Consider the following 18970-nt stretch of genomic DNA (forward strand, 5'->3'; position numbering starts at 1 on the left):
ACACTTCAATTATTTGTCCTAATTAGTGATATTAGGACGGTATTTTTTTGGGGAGATACATGGTTATTAGCTAGAGTACGGCTGATATGTACCCCGCGGAGCAGTACGAGGTGCATGCTGGGAACTAGGTACAGGATATTCGGTAGATGGCGGTGGAGCACGAACCGTCGTCACAAACTACGGAAGAAGAAGAGGACCAATGATGCGCACCCTCCGCCAATATGAAGGCACCGAGGGCAGTTTCTGCCTTTGAGTTTAAAGAATAAGCCTTGTTATTTCTACAAGTGCTGAAGCCACTAACTGGACTAAAGTAGATGCGACACCGACTCAATATCTCGGGTAAGAAGTTTTTTTTATTTTATTTTTAATGTTCACGGTGTGTAGCAGGCACGCGACTGACGGCGGCTGGAAGGCCTCGCGCTGAGATAAGACATGAAGTCATTATTGGTTCACTAACTTTAGCATTAGCCTCCGTCCGCAGCGTGAGGCGTGCACAACTAATATTGAACGCCAGCCATTCACCGGCTTCACTGTTTCATCTCAAATGGACTCGTGTGAGCGCAAGATACTTCAGGAGTTGAATTAAAGTCGCGCAGTCGCTTAGGAACTTCAGCTAACCTTAAGCTAGCATGCGAGCCTAGCTGCACAGACAACAACAGGCCGGGACATTTGCATGTGTTTATGTTTCGGACGGGTCGCTACCTATTGGAGAACAAGCGCTGCAGGAAGTCGGGTCTATACATTCAAATCTTTATGGAAAGATTCTGCATGAACTTTTTTTTTTTTTTAAAGTCGTTATTTAGAGTGGGGAGATCTGTGTCCCTGCCCTCTGAATGAATAAATGAATGAATGAATTCAGGGCTGCAGAACACAGCAGAGAGAGATCGGCGGACAGCAGCTTAATAAATATTGTTTTTAATGTCGTTTGATCTAACCCGTCAGGCATCCTTGACTATCACAACCCTTCCTCACTTAAAAAAAGCAGCAGCAAAGATGGAAATTATTCTGCTTGCAGGAATGAATTAGTCCATTAACTTTTAATACTCATTAAACTTCCCTGCTTAGGTCTTCTGGTGTGTGTATGGATGTGCTGATGCAGATAAGTGCTCAGACATGCCGTTAAGCATTCTCTGTCGTATTTCCAGTCCTGCAGAATGTCCAAGATCAGGCGGAAGGTAACAGTGGAGAATTCAAAAACCATATCTGACAGCAGCAGCAGCAGCAGCACCACGACCAGCAGCACCAGCAACCCCGCCGCCCCCTCCCGCCGGCCCAGTGTGTTTGAGAGACTCGGCCCCAGCACTGGGAGTAATGCTGCTGATGTATGTATAACAAGGGATGCCGACTGAGACTTCCAGCACACCCAGAGGATGTAGTTATGTTTTCGTGCCTGCTCTCCCTTGTTAAATATGTAAAGAGCTTGCTCTTTCCTGCAGCAGGCATTAAGAAGTCTTGACCTGCTGATAATAGCACCTTTAATTTCCTAGTATCCCTACTGTGATGGCTGTCTGACTTGAGTGGAGGTTGGTTGCTGTTTCTCATCAGGCTCATTTGTTTGTGTCTTTCAGAGTCACTGTAGAAATTGGCTGAAGACCGGTAATTGCAGTTACGGCAACACTTGTCGCTACACACATGGAACTCAGCCACGAGGCAAAGGATTTAGCTTCAGTCGGTAAGATGTTTGAATTTGTTTTGGCAGTCAGGATTTCTGTGTGATGTTTTAGGAATGGGATATTCAGGACATACATTTTTGGACCTATGATTACTTTTTTCTGATCCTTTTCACATCACAACATTTTATTATCCATAGAGTTATTGACTCATTGATCGTGTGTGTGTTTGTCTTAACGGAGCAGGTCAGCCGAGAGACCCACAGGTGATCTGCGGGAGAGGATGAAGAATAAAAGACAGGATGTTGACCCAGAAAACCTGAAGCGAGACCTAGACGAGCCCACATCCCCCCCAGCGAGAGTGAGTTCTATGCTCTTTCGGTCTCTTCTAGTTTAAATCTATCAGCCAATGATGGCAGGTTTTTAAAATAAAGAGAAATGCTGCGGTGCTGTCGCCGAGCCTGAATCTGATTTTGACTTTGAATGTAAATAATTTTTTAACCTGGAACTGCAACACACATATCTTATTCATCTATGTGTGCCCATCTACAGCAGAGAGACTCCTCCAGAGGCCGACACAGGGAGAAGGAGGATATAAAGATCACAAAGGAGCGCACCCCAGCCAGTGAAGAAGAGCCCACAGAGTGGGAAGCCAATCGTGAAGGTTCAAAAGCTTGTTTTTTTTTCATTTGATTTTACAATTTTGAATTAACTAAAAAACATTAATGTGGAATTTGACATCATAAGATCTGGGCTCTTCTTTAGAAGTCTCTGTTTTTATTGTTTGACTTTAAGACTCAGATATTGGTGACTACGATTACGAGTTATCCCTAGAGATGAAGCGCCAGAAGATTCAACGTGAGCTGATGATTCTGGAGCAGGAGAATTTGGAAAAGAGGGAGGAGATTATCATCAAGAAAGATGAAGTCCCCACCAAGACTAGAGCCGCCGCCATGCCGAAGGTAAGCAAAGAATGATTTTATTTTTTTTGGCATTCAGTCTGAAAGTATTTTCTGAAGTATCTCTACCTCACTGCCACTCATCCTTGTCCCTCAGGCCTCCCCCGAGCAGTTAAGAAATAAGGATTCACCCTCACCCAGGAAGTCCAGTGGATCCCCAAAACACAAAGGGGGAACCAAAGGCCCCGGCTCTGGGAAAAAAGAGAAGAAGGCGTCAGTGTCCTCACCTGTCTTAGAATCTGCCAGGTAGGAGTCTGTGGCTTGGCTTGCTTTTTAGCTTTTGGGTAGATCTAAGAGACTTTGGTGACATTTGGTGGCCATTAAGTTTTGTGTGCAGATGTTACTACTGTGTGTCCATGGATGACCATCTGACATTGCAATGCAATCCACTGCACTCATCTTATACTCTTGTACAGTAGAATATATAATTATCATATTTGAAAAAGATATAACTGATATCTTTTGTCCACTTCCAAGCAGGTCTTCAAAAGGGAGCCACAGTAAAAAGAAAGGGCCCCGTACACCCAGTCCTCCTCCCCCAGTCCCTCTGGACATCCCTGTGGTGGGGAAGAAACACAAAGGCAAGCACAAAAACAAGGAGAAGTCGGTGGAGAAGCAGAAGGAAGGGAAAGATCGGGGACGGGATACGGAAAAACACAAAGAGAAGAAGGAAAAACGCAGGTACGGTGTGGATGATGGGCCAACTTTGTCTAAATAATATAATCACACAGCATGTTAATTTTATAGTTTTTTGTGCTCATTTTAGAAAACTTGTCTTCAACTTCTAACTCTCATCCCTTTTGAACGTGTTGTTTATAGGGACCGATCAGACAGTTCCCACAAGGCCAAGCGATCAGTGACATCAGAGGAGCGCTCTGGTAGTGTGTCATCGCCTTCTAGGGGCACTTCACCCTCAGCCATGAAGAAATCCAACTCTCCTAAAGCTTCATCCCATAAGACCCCTGCACTGGTTTCCCCTCCTCGCAGGTTAGTGCACATGAAGCACTGAGCAATGATTCCTCCGAACAGCAGAGTTTAAGTCTGCCAGGAAAAAACTGTCCTTGATCATTGCAGGTCTCCATCTCCTCCACGGCGCCAGCGCACCCCAACTCCTCCCCGCCACCACTCCCCCTCCTCCCACTCGGGTTCCTCCGCCCAGCGGCACTCTGCGTCCCCTCGTCGGCGCCGCTCGTCCTCTCCCGCCTACCACCGGAGCGCAGCAGCTCAGGCCTCGACCTCTTCGCCTCCGAGCTCCCGGCGCTCCCGATCGCCTCCTGCCTCCCATGACGCCTCATCGCCCCACCGGCGATCTGACAGGTCGAGCCCCGGCAGGCGGCACTCCAGGGGCCGCGAGAGGAGCCGCGGGGAAAGAGAGAGGAGTCCGCCTGTACAGGAGCGCAGACATGAGCGCAGAGATGGTAACTTTATGTTCTAGTACTGTAGTTGTTTTTTTCATTTGACCACATTTAACCCATTAAATGCTACTGCTTGGATTTTGGCACAACAGCTTACTAAATGTTGCATTATTCCTTTCATCAGTTAAGCTTTGTGTCTCTCTTGTAAACAGACAGCCGCAGCAAGCGAGAGAAGGAAAGCGTCCGCGACGACCGGGACTATGACTCTGAACAGGTCTCATCACGGGACACTCGAGAGGACAGGGAGGCAAGAGAGGCCCGCGAGCGAAGGGACGCTCGCGATCGAGGAAGGGAACCGACCCGAGACTCTCGTGACCACCGAGACACCAGGGATGTAAAGGACTCCAGAGAGAGCAGGACAGAGACCCGCTCCAGCCGAGAGTCGCTGGAAATCCGCGACCGCGAGCGGGAACGAGAGAGGGAGCGGGAGAAGGAGAGGGAGAAGGAGAGAGAGCGGGAAAAGGAGAGAGAGAGGGAGAGGACTGACACCCACAGGAAGGAGGAGCCGGCTCAGGAGGACAGGAGTTACGGGAGAGGTCATGGGCGTGAAGATGGAGGGAGAGCTGAAGGAAGGACGGAGAACAGGACAGACAGAGTTGAGAGGAATGGAAGAGGGAGAGGGCGCGCTAATGAAACATCTGATAAAGGCAAGAACTGACCTCTCATTCAGGGTTCATTTCCATAGTTTATTTTATTTGTGGCCTTAACAAAAAAAAAAAAAAAATTCTCTTTCAAGTAATTTTTCTGTAATTTTTTCTTCCACAAGGCTCTAACAGGAACTCCCGGGGTTCCCAGCTGGAGAGCAGCCATGACAACTGGGAGTCACGGAGCAGTGCAGTGCGTGAACGGAGCGCGGAAAGAAGCACAGATCGCAGCATTGCGGAAAGGAGCTCTGAGAGGGGTTCAGACCGTGACCGCTATGAGGGAGACAGAAGAGGAGAGCCAGCCCGAGACTCCTCCTACGACAGGAGAGGGGGGCATGGAGAGCGGGACCGCAGAGACAACCGAGACAGAGGTGGGGGTGAGGGATTGTTTTATTTGAAATTTTTACAAAATCTGAACCGGAAGCAAAAAGACTTACTTTTTTACTACTTTTTCAATTTCTGTTTTCCTAGATCAAAGAGCAGCCTCCCCAAATAGACACCAGGGGAGATCAGAAGAGTCTGAGAGGGAGGAGAGGAGGGATGACCGCAGGATAGATAGAGCAGATGGGAGGCGAGAGGACAGGACCCGCGACCGGGAGCGAGAGAGAGACAGGGAGAGGGAAAGGGAGAGAGAGAAGGAGAAGGACAGGGAGCGAGAGAGGGAGAGGGAAAAGGAGCGAGAGAGGGAGGCCGAGAAGGAGCGGGCCAGGGAGAGAGAGAGGGAAAGGGAGCGCGAAGAGAGGGAGCGGGAGAGGGAGAGGGAAAGGGAGCGCGAAGAGCGGGAGAGGGAGAGGAAGGAGCGAGAAAGGGAGAGGGAGAGAGAGAGGGAGCAGCGGGAGCGAGAGAGGCAGCGGGAATGGGAGGAGCGAGAGAGAGGGAGGGAGGAAAGGCGGGAGAGGAGAGACGACACCAGGGACGAGCGGTCCATTCGAGACACCCGGGACGACCGCAAGACGAGGCATGTATCAGTTTTTATTTGTTTTGTTTCTTATTAAATCTTTGTTTCTAGACATGAGCCCTGTGGAACTCTTCAAATGTCACTTATGTAATTTTTTTCCCTCTCCTCTCACTTCAGTCGTAAGAGAACCAGGGTGGAGAGCAGCCCGAGCCCCCGACCCTCGCCTAAGCGAGCGACACGAGAATTCAGTCCGGCGGACAGCGACGGCTACAACAGTGGAGAAGACAAAAGTGAGCGCCCAATTGGCCGAGGGCAGGCTAAGCTCCACCCACAGCCTCTCCTCCCCAGCCCAGTGTGTCCGCCTCCATCTGACAGTAGGGAAAATCTTTTGGTTGCATGCATTCCAGTACTGTCCAATGTATCGCTAATATCAATATCAAAGTGAACAAAATGAGCTAAAATCAGTCTCTCAAAGTAAGTTATTGCCAGTTTAAATTTCAACATTTTTACCTTCTTTGCAGCACTGTGTGTGGAGGACACCCCAGTTTTAAGGATTCGTTTTTCTTTAATTGATCTACAAGACTAGCTTAACCTTAAAGGAAAGGACATTTATATCATAAGGCAATAATTATGGCAAATTCCTCCAATGAAAAGCCTAAACTGGTATTCCAGGATTGGCACAGAGAGACAGTCTGCTGTTATTTTACTGATTGCTTTAATGAAAAGTACTGAGCGTGGTTATGTGACCATTCCGTGTGCATGTGCAGGTAGCGACAAACATCGTCTGCTGAGCCAGGTGGTGCGGCCTCAGGAGCCCCTGCTGCGTTCTCCGCCAAGAGCCGCTCCATCCGACGACAAGCCTAGTCACTGGAAGGATGAGGAGCGCAGAGGAGCCGGGGATAAAAGGGAAGCACGCAGCCGCCTCGAGGACCTGGAGCCTCGTGGGGAACGAGTCAGAGGAGGCGACAGACGAGGAGAGCACCTTGCAGACGCCCCTGACACCCGTAGCAGAGGCCAGCGAGAATCCACGCCGCCGCCGCCTCCACCTCCTCCAGCCCTCGCCGCTGTCAGCGACGACAGAGACACAGCTGGCTCCCAGTCACATGAGGAGGGCAAAAAGAAGACAAAGTCGCAGAGGAAGGTCTTGAGGAAGGGTCGCAAAGAAGAGGAGATTGCTGGTGGCAGCAGTCTGGCTGGCGCAGGAGATCGTTTCAACCCCGAGCCCCCAACTGGCGTTTCCACAGATGGACCGCCACCTTTACTCTCCCCCAGGAAAGTACCCAAAAAAAAGGCACTTGAGCATAAGAGGAAACGGTCACGGGGAGGAGAATCCGATGTGTCCGATGAGGACTCATCAGCCCATCAGCCACATACTAAGAAGAAAAGAGGTCCACGGACTCCACCGCCCTCGATCAGGCCCGATCACCGCGGTACTGGAGGCAACACAGAGCCGTCTCCACTGTCTAAAATGGACAACTTCAGTGACTGGTCAGATGAGGAGGTCACAGACCGAGCAGGAGGGCCTCTGGAAACACAAGCTCCCCTGGCTCCTGCCGAGAGGGCTCCTGCTGAGCCTCTTCGGAGAGGTGCTCCCAGGGTGGGCAGGGACAGGGAGCGGTGCAACCCCCCTTCCATTGCCCCACTGATCCCCCAGGATCCTCCGATACTGCTGCAGACTCTGACTCCGCAGCCCCTCATGTCCCAGCAGCTGCTCCGCAAACCTCCCCCAGAGCAGACACGCAGCAGCAGCATGGGAAGCAACCAGAGCCGCACGTCATCCAGGCGCCTGCGGTCACCCTCCAACGAGTCCGCCCACAGAGAAGATCCCCAAGGTCCACGATCCCGCCGGGGCCGTCTGCAGGGCACCAACTCTCGGGACCGAGAAAGAGAACGAGAGAGGGAGAGAGAAAGGGAGAGAGAGCGGGAGAGAGACAGGCCGGTTGTGAATGACCCTCCGGGAGCCGAGAGGAAGTCTCGAATTGACCAGTTGAGGAGAGGAGAGCCCAGCCGCAGCACCTCCTCAGGTAGATAAACACTCACACTTTTTATAAACTCTGCTTCCAGGATCACGTTTAATTAAAACTCTGATCCCACTCTAACTTGTCTCTGTTGTCTTACAGACCGACAAGATTCACGCAGCCACAGCTCCAGACGCAGCTCCCCTGACTCCGAGAGGCAGGCCAGGTCTCGTGCTGGCTCCTACGACAGCCGAGAGCGGGAGAGAGAGAGGGAAACGTTTGAGCGGGAGCGAGACCGAAAGGACCTCCGGCCGCCGCAGCAGCAACAGCAGCAGCAGCAGCAGCAGCCGCTGCTCCTCCAGCAGCCCCTACCACAACAGAGAGACTGGGAGCCCGAACCCAGGGACTGGCCCAGCAGGGGACGGGAGCCCCTACTGATGCGTCCTGGCCGTGAACCTCTCTTGAGGGAGCGGGACATCAGGGACAGGGAACGCTTACTCCCCGAAGGACTCATCCAGCAGCACGAACGGGAGCGGGAGAGGGAGCGAGAGAGGGAGCGTGAGAGGGACGGCAGAGGCGTCGATCGAGAGAGGGAGAGGATGATGATGATGATGGACCTGCTGCCCCACGGTGACCCCAGGGCTCCAGGGCGAGGGGACCTGAGGGGTGAAATCAGAGGAGACCTACGAGGGGACATGATGAGACAGGACAAGAGTGAATATGAACCTCTGCTGCCAAGAGAAGCTTTCAGCCCTCCAGAGCCGGAGAAACCGAGCAACAGTCACCATCTGATGGGAGAGCCGCGGGAGCTGGAGAAGACAGACAGCATCGACGGTAAGAAAACAAACACATTTGCATTTTTTTGAATTTTTTTTTTTTTTTACCAACATGGATTGAAGGGAATCTGTGCGTTGTTCTCAGGGGACGATGACGGAAAAGAAGACGACGGGCAGTCGGTCGCGTCTGTTGGAGAAGAGTATGAACCGATCAGTGATGATGAGCTGGATGAAATTCTGGCGGACAGCCAGAAAAAAGAGGACCAGCAAGACGATGAGAAAATTACAGGTACCAGGAAATACCTTTTTTATGGAGATTATTCACATGGAAATGTTTACTTTTGCCTAAGGGATTGATTGGTTAACAATGTTGCACTCCTCAGATGTTCCTTTTTAAAATGAACCCCTCAATGTGCTGACAGGTCCTCTGGATGTGATTGATGTGGACTGGTCCAGCCTGATGCCCAAACAGAAGCAGGAACCCCGGGCAGCAGGGGCAGCGCTGCTCCGGTTCACCCCAGGGGCTGTGCTTCTCCGGGCCGGCATCTCCAAGCGACTTGCTGGGTCCGAGCTCATGGAGCAAGTCAAAGAGGTGTGCAAGTCTGAGCTGGATGACCCCAAAGGTGAGAGCTTTGACATCATTAAACCCTGAAATGAATCCTTGTGATTACATTGTTTAAATTATAACCATTTAAAAATCAGTTTACAGTGGTGATTTTGACAATGGGCGTTGTTGTGGAGTTTGTGTTCTTTATCTAGAATTCTGTTTAGTTCAGTTGAGTTTTTTTATGATCCATTCTTCTAAAACTGTCAACTCTGGTCTTCCAGATGCTGAGAAGCTGTTTGAACATGAACTGGGGGCCCTGAATATGGCAGCCTTGAACAGGCGGGTGGAGAGGGCAGGTTTACTGACCAACCTTGGGCCCTGCTGCAAGGCCCTGTGTGCCCGCAGGGACTTCGCCATCCGCCGGCAGCTGCTAAAAAACGACAAGGTACATCCAATCACTGACAGGACGATGAATTAAATACTGCAGTAACAATGTCGATCCTAGCTATATTCTCACCAGGCCATTATTTAAATATTGCGAGATGTGTTTAAATGTACTTCTCCTTCTTCAGGGCCTAACTAAGCAGTACCTCACCACGCCTGTAGTAGACAACGATCTGCTTCAGATGAGCATGCGTCTCTTCAGAAGGACAATGGCCGGCCAGGCCTCGGGCCCAGAAAGGTCAGACGGTGGGTCAGCACCAACAGCCGAGGTCGCTGCAGCTGGGAGTAGTAAGCTCAGCACAGCGCAGCCTGAGGTGTGTGTGTCCTGAAAGAAATGGGGCTTACTTGAGTCAAACACATGAAAGTGAACGCTTCTAAGCCTTTACTACTTACTCTCCCCTGACTCTGTCCGATTTCAGTACAATACCTAGCCTTTTTAGTCATGAGAGGGAATAAAGAAAAACAAGCAAACTTGTGAATCTTACTCAGTTACGCTTTACATGTTTTGGATGATATGCAAGTGCTGTGCCATAGACTACTGGACATTCTAGCCTATGGAGGTGGTGTGATGAACCATGTACCAGAAACATAAAACACACCTGAAATGACTTCATGTTTTTTTTTTTTTTGTGCATTAGTGTTTTAGAGCAGCTTTTTAATTGTCAGTTTCACCTGCCTAACCAAGTTCAAATGACTGTTTTGTTTTCATATATTGTGCATTTGGTTACTACAACTGTGCATTAAAATGGTTAGATGTTGATTTTTGTAACGGGTCTTTTGCTTTGTATGAAGTGACTGTTCAGCCTTCAGATAATGTGACACTTGATGTTATTCCCATTTTGTTTACACCATATTACAAAATATCTGCAGAGCAAATCGATCACATTTGCTGCAGAGGGTTACTGAGCAACAACACTGAAACATCCTGCAGGGACTTGAATGTTTCTCATGAGTAAGCACTGCCAAACTATTCCTTCATTGAATGTAATTTGTTATAACTGTCAGTCTTTGGAAACACAATTGCTGTTTGCTTGATGTATTTGTTTTGAATGGTTTGGCAATGTCTCCCTGAAATGAAATGAAATGAAATGAACTGAAGTGAGAGCACATTATAGACTGCAGAGTACCAGATCTCCAACACTGCCATGTGGAAGTCCTCTACTTAACGTTCACCAGCCCACACCATCCAAAAAGGAGCCAAAAACGTTCCTGATAGGAAAAGACACTAGACTGCTTAGATAAAAAAAAAAAAAAGAAATGACTGAAAAGATAATTAAATTCAGCTCCACATCACGTTTCTGTGTTCCAGTGGTTGACCAGCCAGTCACAATAAAAAAAGACTTGAACAGGTGGATAAACTGAACCTCTGGGATGTGGTTGTATCAACACTCTTTAGTTCAACAAGTGACACTTGAAAAGAGCAGGTTGTGCATGCTGCGAGTGCTCGGACACAAATTCAATGGACAAACCCAACTTCAGTGTTGCACTGAACAGCTTAAAGAACATAATAAGAATGGAAAATGGCTGTTATCTTAGAGCCCTGGATTCAACATGACACCTCCTCCCGGCCATGCAACTGTGACTTGAGTGACATTACAGAAAAAGGAGAGATTGGGCTCTGATGTAGCCCGCTATCTTTTAGTCTGACCACAACTCTATGTTGTTGGAAAACACTTTTTCCTACTTCATATTTATTTTGTCTAAGGTGCAAGGTCAATTTTGAGATGTGTGAGGAATGATATTTGGTTTAACGCTGTATTTTTTTACTGTAAAATAAATGTAGAATGACATTTTTTTTTATTTGTAATGCAGTGCTAGTTTTTATCGAGATTGTCACGTTGAATTACTATAACAAAAGCTACGAGGACGGCCATGAGATGCAAACTTTTGCATTTTGAGGTAAGTGCTGAATTTGACGTATAACCAGCCACTTTAGGGTTGTGTTACCTTTTTATAATTTAGTCTTTTATTAAGAATTCTTACGATCCTCTGGAGGATCTAGCTACATTTCTTCCAGGAAGTCTTAATTTCTTATTGAGGATATACATTTTTTTAATCATTTATGCAATGGTGTAAAACTTACAGCTATCTTCTACATAATAGACAAATACAGTTGTCTGACATCTCATAAACCTAATACAATAAAAGATCTGTTGAAATGTCTCTTACATTCTGTTTTAAACTGATTCAAAAACCTTGTACAATCAATTACTATTTTTTTGTGTGGGTCATTCAGCTGCAATAGCCCATCAAACATAATACACATCCATTCTTGTTCAAAAGAAAGAGGAATAATTACTGCACACCACGAACTACACATGTTCCTAATCATAACAAACTGCCATTATAATTCATCTCACAGTCTCCATTATCTCTAAATCTTTACATTTTCACTATTAAATGGACAGTTTGTACAAAGTCAGTATAAATAAAGTGTTGAACGAGGCGAGGTAACAACAGAAGGAACCTTTAATCGTTTGTTCTTGACGAACATCAAAAGAAAACGGACCGGTTTCCTTTACCCACAATCCTTTGCCTTAAGTCCGTCCTTCCGACTTCCGCCTCAACTACGAGCCGAGGTGAGTATTTTATTCGGAAATGATATTTCTACAATCTAACCCCATCCTGCGATATTAAAGGCAGAATTAACCACGTACTTGGTATAAATGTACATATAAGTGTTCCATTATCTTTTATATGAGGTTTTTGGTGGGATTGAACGTCTTTTAATAGCTTAATTTAATGGCGACGGACGGGAGCATTGAGTCGACCGGAGTGGCTTCACGTAGCCTTTCTGTGTCACTGCTCACATTTTCTTCGGAGCTAGATAGACTATTGTACTGTAACACAGCTTATAACCTCAAACACCGGCCATTTTCTAAGTTACTGTACTTCAGTGTTATTTATCTTCCTGTAAAGTCTGCATGTTGAACAACGTTACAGCGGCTTTATGCTCACATTAGTGCAGCAGATGCGCCGCGTTAAAGTCTGCAAACACCCCAGTTTGTCGTTTAAATAGCTTGTATTTAATGTTAACACTTAACAAAGCCCTAACGTGAACGTACCTATGTTGTTTCTAGATGGCCCCAACCAAGAAAGGAGAGAAAAAGAAGGGGCGTTCAGCCATCAACGAGGTTGTGACCAGAGAGTACACCATCAATGTCCACAAGCGCATCCACGGAGTGTGAGTACTGCAGGGACGCACTCTGGAAATGTTTGATTCAGGCACATGAGTGCAGTTTATTGTATGTTGACTGTCAGTGAGCTCATAACCAGTTCAGTGAGCTTCTTTATTAAGTTGCACACCTGCTGCTTTGTGCATGAATATGGTAGTAATGTTTGTTGTCAGTGCTGAAATGTGCTGAGCAGTGCTGCAAGTACAAGTTCTATCACTGCCGTTTTAAAGTGTGGATTAATCAGTGATTCACTCAATTTAAGGCTTATAGCTCATATTTGTTTAAAACTGATACCAGCGAGCGTAGTGTGGTTTGATGAGTGACACAACAAATGATCAGTATTGGAGTCGATTAATTCCACCTGAGTAACGGCGTTGTGTCCTCGCAGGGGCTTCAAGAGGAGGGCCCCACGTGCCATCAAGGAGATCCGCAAGTTTGCCGTGAAGGAGATGGGAACTCCTGATGTCCGCATTGACACTCGCCTCAACAAGGCAGTGTGGAGCAAGGGTGTCAGGTGAGATGAGACTCTGATGACTTGTGTATGTGAGCAAAATGCAATGCCATCATGACCTGAGCGATCTGTGGTAGACATATTTTTGTTTTAATCAAACCAGAGTAATGTCTGGCCCCCAAGTCTACACCTACACTCACTGTGCTGTGATGGTTTATGTAGGGTTTCTTTATAATATAGCAGTCACCTAAGTGTTAATCCATTGGTACTTTTTGTTCAACATGTAAGCTACCAGGTGAAATGTGCAATGTAACACTGGCACCAGCTTAAAATTAAGACCTGTGAGAAGCAAACCAATTACAGCTGTATGTTTAGAATAAATGTTTTTGTTTTGGTGGACTATTTTTCCGCAGGGGCAAGAGTCTTTTTTCAGAAATAATCAGGATATGAAAATGTTAGACTCGCTCAGCCCGACTGTATGCACAATACTAAGAGGTCACTGTGGTTGATGATTTCAAGACAGACCTATAGAACTTCTGTGCTCATGGTTGAAGGACTTTGTGACAGATCCTTTATTCTGAGTGAGGTGTTGGTCACTTTCAGTACGGTCATCAGCGGAAAAAGTCTGCAAGATATGAGGAAAAAAAGTTTGCATAAACTGCATTTCCTGTTACCAGTACTTTACGCTGAAAATGGGATACCATTGTGATTGGCTCACTGAAGTACTCAGCATCCAGTTGGGGGTTGTGTACACAAAGTGGGGCAGCATGTATACCGTCTATGGCACACTGCTGCGGTTAGCACCAATGTGTTGACAATTTTGACACTCGAACCCCAACATGAAGAGCAAGTTGGTGCTATGAGGTATTACATAGCCAATGTAGAGTTTGGGCAACCTATCAGTGAAGATGCTAACCGTCACATTGTTTGTGCCGTGCAGGAACGTGCCGTACAGGATACGCGTACGGCTGTCCAGGAAGCGCAATGAGGACGAGGACTCTCCCAACAAACTGTACACCCTGGTCACATATGTTCCTGTCACCACATGCAAAGGTAAATATGCAGCAAACTGACTTTAATGTCATTCACCTACTGAAGCAATAAAGACAATTCATTAATTTCCTTCCCCCTCTCTTTCTCCAACAGGTCTGCAGACGGTCAATGTTGATGAAAACTAAATTTGTCCCCTCTGCGAGTGGAATAAATGAAAAATAAGAAAAAAAACCTTGTCTTGTGTCTTTACTTATGTTTCTGCAAATACTTGGGATGCGTCTTGAATTTGGATTAATGGTTATTGCAGACAAACGTACTGAAATACTGTCCTCAGCAGTAATATTAACCCTTAAACATTAATTATAAATGTCAATTAGAACTTTACCCAATACACTGGAAACAGAACTGGTTTGTAAGGACGTGTTGATTTAGAAGACTTGATTTCACTGCTCCTCCCTTTGCACAGTGAAGAGTCGGTTCAGGGATGCAGACAGATGTATCTGTTATCAATAAATTGTAATGGATTTGGAGTCTTCTGTGTTTAGCAAAAAAAAACCAAACCCTGGCATGTCATTGAGATGTTCGGCTCATATATGGACAGTATAAATTGTCAGATGCGTCCAACTCAACATTTCAGCTGGATAATGCAGGCTGTTAAACTATCACGACTATATAATGGAAGAATTTCATCTAGTCTTTTTATTAAGCACTCAGGAGATACTAAGTGTATTTAACACAGTGGAGAAGTGCAGCCCATATAAACAACTGAACTGTGTATGATTCATTTGAAATATTCCATCCAAAGTATTGTGTGTTTGTTCAGTGCAGTACTTGTAGCCATGTATTTAGGAAGGCCATATCTCAGTAACATCACCATGTCTGCACTATCCTGACTGTGAGCTGTGTATGGAGCAGCTATAGATATTGTCTTCAGGTGGTGTCCTCCCTCTGGCAGACTGGGTCACATTCACATATTTACAGCGGCTGTGAAAATCTAAAGCGAAGTGAGTTGAGGTGGATGTCGGCAGTAAAGTGCTCTTACACCACGCAGCCGCTAGTGGGCGCTACTGATTTGGCAGCAGCTCTCAGTCGGATGTTGTGAAGAACAACAGGGACGCAGCAGAAGAGACGCGATGGCATCGTCCAGCCTTTCCTCCAGAGTTTGTGCAGCTGTGAAGTAGCTGGAAACCTGACGAGAAGGTAAGACACGAAGCTGCTCCGCCGCTGTGTCGCCTTCGACATGTTGGACTAACCTCACCGGGACAGACTAGCGTGGGTCCAAGTTGTCTTCCTCATGTCTGGTGTCTGTCTGGGAGGGACAGGTGTGGCTAGCTAGTCGGCTAACTAACTGACCAGCTAGCTGGCTAGCTTAAATACAGTGAACAGTAGCTGTTCTTACCACTGTGTTTGGATGAGCTAATGCTAATCGCTGGTAGCTGTCCATATCATTAACTCAAAGCAGAACTGTTAGCTTTATGCTACCACACAATATCCATTAGCTAATAACTCCTAGAACTTGTCACGCAGATGACGTTAACTAAGTTAGCGAGGTGTTAAAATGTATATATAATGTTTGAGTGATTCATTTACAGTCAGCAGTAAGTATTGGACGTAGTGTCAGCTGATGTTTAAGCGAGTAGCTCGCTGGTGAAGTACAGTCAGCGGTCTGTGTCCAGGTGGGAGCGCCGGGCAGTGTTTCCATGGCCGTCGGCTGATGGGCGAAGCGATGCGGCACCACTGGCTGCTCCTCGGGGCTTGCGGCTGGGTGCTGCTCATCCTCATGTTTGTCAGCAAGTTCATCAGCTTCAGAGCTGTAGACGGTAAGCTCTCTCTCATGCTTAGTGCTACATACAGTCAGATGTTGGGGTGAGTGTGATCAGTCCACTGTAACGTGTATTTCCAGACTATGGAGAGAGGGTTGGTGGTGCGAGTTGGACAGTGCCAGGCACCAAGGTGGTTAAACCCATTCCTGTCTCCAGCCCAGAAAAAACAGTCCCAAAGCCATCTGATCAGGTGACTTATGCAGCTGATTGCTAACTGTATTCCATCCAAGTCATTCACTTTTTCTCCCTGCAGTAACACAGTCATATTAAAAGCAAGGCTTTCAGTCACAGTGGTGTATGTGTGTCTCAGCCCTCAGCCGTACCCACAGTGGCAGACTGGCAGTCAGTCGCTGAGAGGCGGATCGAGTTGCTGTCATCTGTGTGTAAGAACAGCAGCCTCAGGAATTTGACTCACGTCTCCATCAGCAAGTTTGTCCTGGACCGCATCTTTGTCTGCGACAAACACAAGATCTTATTCTGCCAGACGCCCAAAGTGGGCAACACGCAGTGGAAGAAGGTCCTCATTGTGCTCAACGGTGAGTGTGTTTGGATGAAGGTAATAAATGCACACATTTACTATAATGATAAGTAATGGAAAGCAAAGCACGACAGTAATGTCAGGAATCTCCTAAAAAGGAAGTGAAAGCTTTGTAAACATGATGCTGCATACTCACTGTGACTCTGGGTCTGTTTAATGCGGTAGATGACTTGTGTTATTAACACTGACAGGAGCTTTCTCCAGTGTGGAGGAGATTCCAGAAAACCTCGTTCATGACCATGAGAAAAACGGCCTGCCCCGTCTCTCATCACTCACGCCGCAGGAAGTTACTCACAGGTCAGTAAAAGCTCCTCCTCTCAAAATCTGTGTTTCTTGTGATGTGATGTTTGAGCTTCACTGTGCAGTAGTTTGACACTAGAAGGATGTTTTGACAGGCCAACTTTTCATCCTTCACAACCATTTTCCCATAAACCTTTTATGTGCACCAACAGATTAAACACTTACTTTAAGTTTTTCATCGTGAGAGATCCCTTCGAGCGCCTCATTTCTGCATTCAAAGACAAGTTTGTGAAGAACCCACGCTTCGAGCCTTGGTACAAGCATGACATCGCTCCCGCCATCATCCGTAAGTACCGCAAGAGCCACCGCGACAGCGACCTCGCCGCCTCGGGCCTGCACTTTGAGGACTTTGTCCGTTACTTGGGTGACGTGGAAGGGCGCCGCCGCATGGACCGGCAGTTCGGCGAGCACATTATTCACTGGGTGACTTACGCAGACTTGTGCGCGCCGTGTGAAATACACTACAGCGTGGTGGGCCACCACGAGACGCTGGAGCAAGACGCCCCGTACATCCTCAAAGCAGCGGGCATCGACCAGCTGGTGTCCTACCCAGCCATTCCTCCAGGCATCACCCGCTACAACAGGACCAAGGTGGAGCACTACTTCTCAGGCATCAGCAAGCGGGACATCAGGCGCCTCTACGCACGTTACCAGGGTGACTTCCACCTGTTTGGTTACCCGATCCCAGACTTTCTACTGAACTAAAATGATTAACACTGACTAAAAGACATGTTTTCTTATAACTTCCTCGGTTTACTGAGACGGAGGTGGATCGTAGCTGACTGTGTGCCACAGAGCTGGTGTGTCGCACACTGTAACTTATTAGCAATGACTGAAAAGTGCTGCCTAATATTCATATATTTAACAGTTTGTTTTTATGGAGAGAGTACGGAAACTTGTGTCACGATACAGCGAAGAGAGAAAGAAAGAACATTGAACAAAAACGTGGGATGCGAGTACAAACAGCACAGTCACATAATGAGATTCAGCAGTTCAGATAAAAGCTGCAGAATTTATGTGTGTGTGTGTGTGTGTGTGTGTGAGGGGGGGGATGAGTTAAATAATCAAATACAGGTCAATTAGAGAACTCATTTGCTATGTTCTATTTAATGTTAATGACTTATTTCTGTGCTCTGTAATGCCAGGGATACAGGCCCGTTAACCCTGTATTGTAGCTATTCTACTGCACTGTATGGATCACCGGTTTCAATGATTCATCCTGTCGAGGTAAACTGCGGACAGCTGCGTTTTGACATGTCGTGTCTTTTCTGGACTTCTTGCCATCGTGCTAGGGAGCAGGGGAAGACTGTTTCAGGGATGCTCATATTTTCTGACAATGAGAGTGAACGGCAAGAATATAACTGGATATTGATGTTTTTCATTGATATTTTTATGACTTGCAATTCAGCGTCAGCTTTTTGCATTTTTTAGCATTTTATTTCTTTGCTTTACATAAAGTCATATGAGTGTCAGTAAAGTAAATTACTCTTGAAATATCACAAAATGGCACCAAAATGAAATCAAAAATTGAACTGGTACTGAATTGAAGACCGTAGTCCTGCCCTGATCCATACTGTAGCCATTGTTCTGGTTCTGCCTTTACTAAAACTGACAGTATCAGATGCTTCTGACTCCATTTTATTCAGCTGCTAATTGCACTGGAACATTGAAGGAAACTGGCACTGGATTTAAAAGGGTCATTTTTCTATCAGAAACGTACTGTGTAAATGTTCTTAACATGACTTGCAACTCAACATTTGTATTACATGTTGCTATTTATAATATTATTAACCTGCTGGCTGGTGGCACGGGCGGTGCCTGGGTTGTAAATGACAGCACTGCCTCCCTGCAGCCGCCTGGTGACCTTTTGGACAGGTGGTTGTAAAACAAGGACAACACTAGTTAGTAATAAAGTTCCATGTGAAATCAGAAAGAGAACGTGTGCTCTTAATTTTTGCTGCTTTCTGGATGTGGTCGCCTGGAACGTGTGCAGTGCATGTTGCTGCAATAATGCCAAATATCCACAAGGTGGCAGTAAAATCATTTAAAATTTGACAGAAGCTACAAACGCTGCTGAACCGTTGGACTACATGTCAACACACTGGACTGTTGAGTTGACATATGAACCACAGGAATAAAGGCAAAACAATGACTTCATAGCTTTATGTCAGCAACAAACATCTCTGAGATGGTGCGGGGTGGAACTTGATTTACATGATCACTATCATCTGCATAATCTTACCCTATGGCAGATGGATTTAAGTTGATTTACAGAGCTTAAGCACTAGTTAAGTGTCTCAAGTATTACATTGAGTGCTCTAAGTTAGGGCTTTGTGTGTGCGCGACCACTGCCAGGTTACCGCTCTCATCCTGTCTGACTGGTTCGTCCTGCTCTGTCGTTTGGATGTTGGAGTTTGTTTAACCAAAAGATTAGCGCC

At 46.8% G+C, this 18970-nt stretch overlaps 3 protein-coding genes across 5 annotated transcripts; all 3 read left to right on the forward strand.

Annotated features, from left to right (window-relative positions):
- The first annotated feature begins 171 nt into the window (after positions 1-171).
- zc3h13 (zinc finger CCCH-type containing 13) lies at positions 172-11046 on the forward strand. Of its 2 annotated transcripts, none has more exons than XM_051428203.1 (20): positions 172-339; positions 1146-1322; positions 1569-1672; positions 1857-1971; positions 2163-2274; positions 2406-2572; positions 2667-2815; positions 3050-3250; positions 3389-3556; positions 3644-3987; positions 4137-4631; positions 4751-5005; positions 5100-5586; positions 5704-5900; positions 6294-7550; positions 7647-8318; positions 8406-8549; positions 8683-8883; positions 9089-9252; positions 9380-11046. In XM_051428203.1, exons 2-20 carry the CDS (start codon positions 1155-1157, stop codon positions 9578-9580), a joined length of 5601 nt encoding a protein of 1866 aa, XP_051284163.1. In that variant the 5' UTR covers positions 172-339; positions 1146-1154; the 3' UTR covers positions 9581-11046. The 2 variants fall into 2 exon arrangements, with proteins under 2 accessions (XP_051284163.1, XP_051284164.1); XM_051428204.1 differs by having other exon boundaries at positions 4751-4999.
- A 675-nt stretch (positions 11047-11721) lies between these two features.
- On the forward strand, positions 11722-14102 carry rpl31 (ribosomal protein L31). The gene is made up of 5 exons (XM_051428281.1): positions 11722-11830; positions 12332-12435; positions 12816-12941; positions 13819-13931; positions 14025-14102. Exons 2-5 carry the CDS (start codon positions 12332-12334, stop codon positions 14054-14056), a joined length of 375 nt encoding a protein of 124 aa, XP_051284241.1. The 5' UTR covers positions 11722-11830; the 3' UTR covers positions 14057-14102.
- Positions 14103-14947: 845 nt separating this feature from the next.
- On the forward strand, positions 14948-18470 carry chst10 (carbohydrate sulfotransferase 10). 2 transcript variants are annotated; one of them, XM_051428267.1, is made up of 6 exons: positions 14948-15071; positions 15548-15691; positions 15775-15884; positions 16005-16230; positions 16424-16529; positions 16685-18470. In XM_051428267.1, the coding sequence occupies exons 2-6, from the start codon at positions 15586-15588 to the stop codon at positions 17235-17237; spliced, it is 1101 nt and encodes a 366-aa protein (XP_051284227.1). In that variant the 5' UTR covers positions 14948-15071; positions 15548-15585; the 3' UTR covers positions 17238-18470. The 2 variants fall into 2 exon arrangements, with proteins under 2 accessions (XP_051284227.1, XP_051284226.1); XM_051428266.1 differs by having other exon boundaries at positions 14951-15071; positions 15464-15691.
- The last annotated feature ends 500 nt before the right edge of the window (positions 18471-18970 follow it).

This window comes from Dicentrarchus labrax, unplaced genomic scaffold (genome assembly GCF_905237075.1).
Source record: "Dicentrarchus labrax unplaced genomic scaffold, dlabrax2021, whole genome shotgun sequence".
Classification (NCBI taxonomy): domain Eukaryota; kingdom Metazoa; phylum Chordata; class Actinopteri; family Moronidae; genus Dicentrarchus; species Dicentrarchus labrax.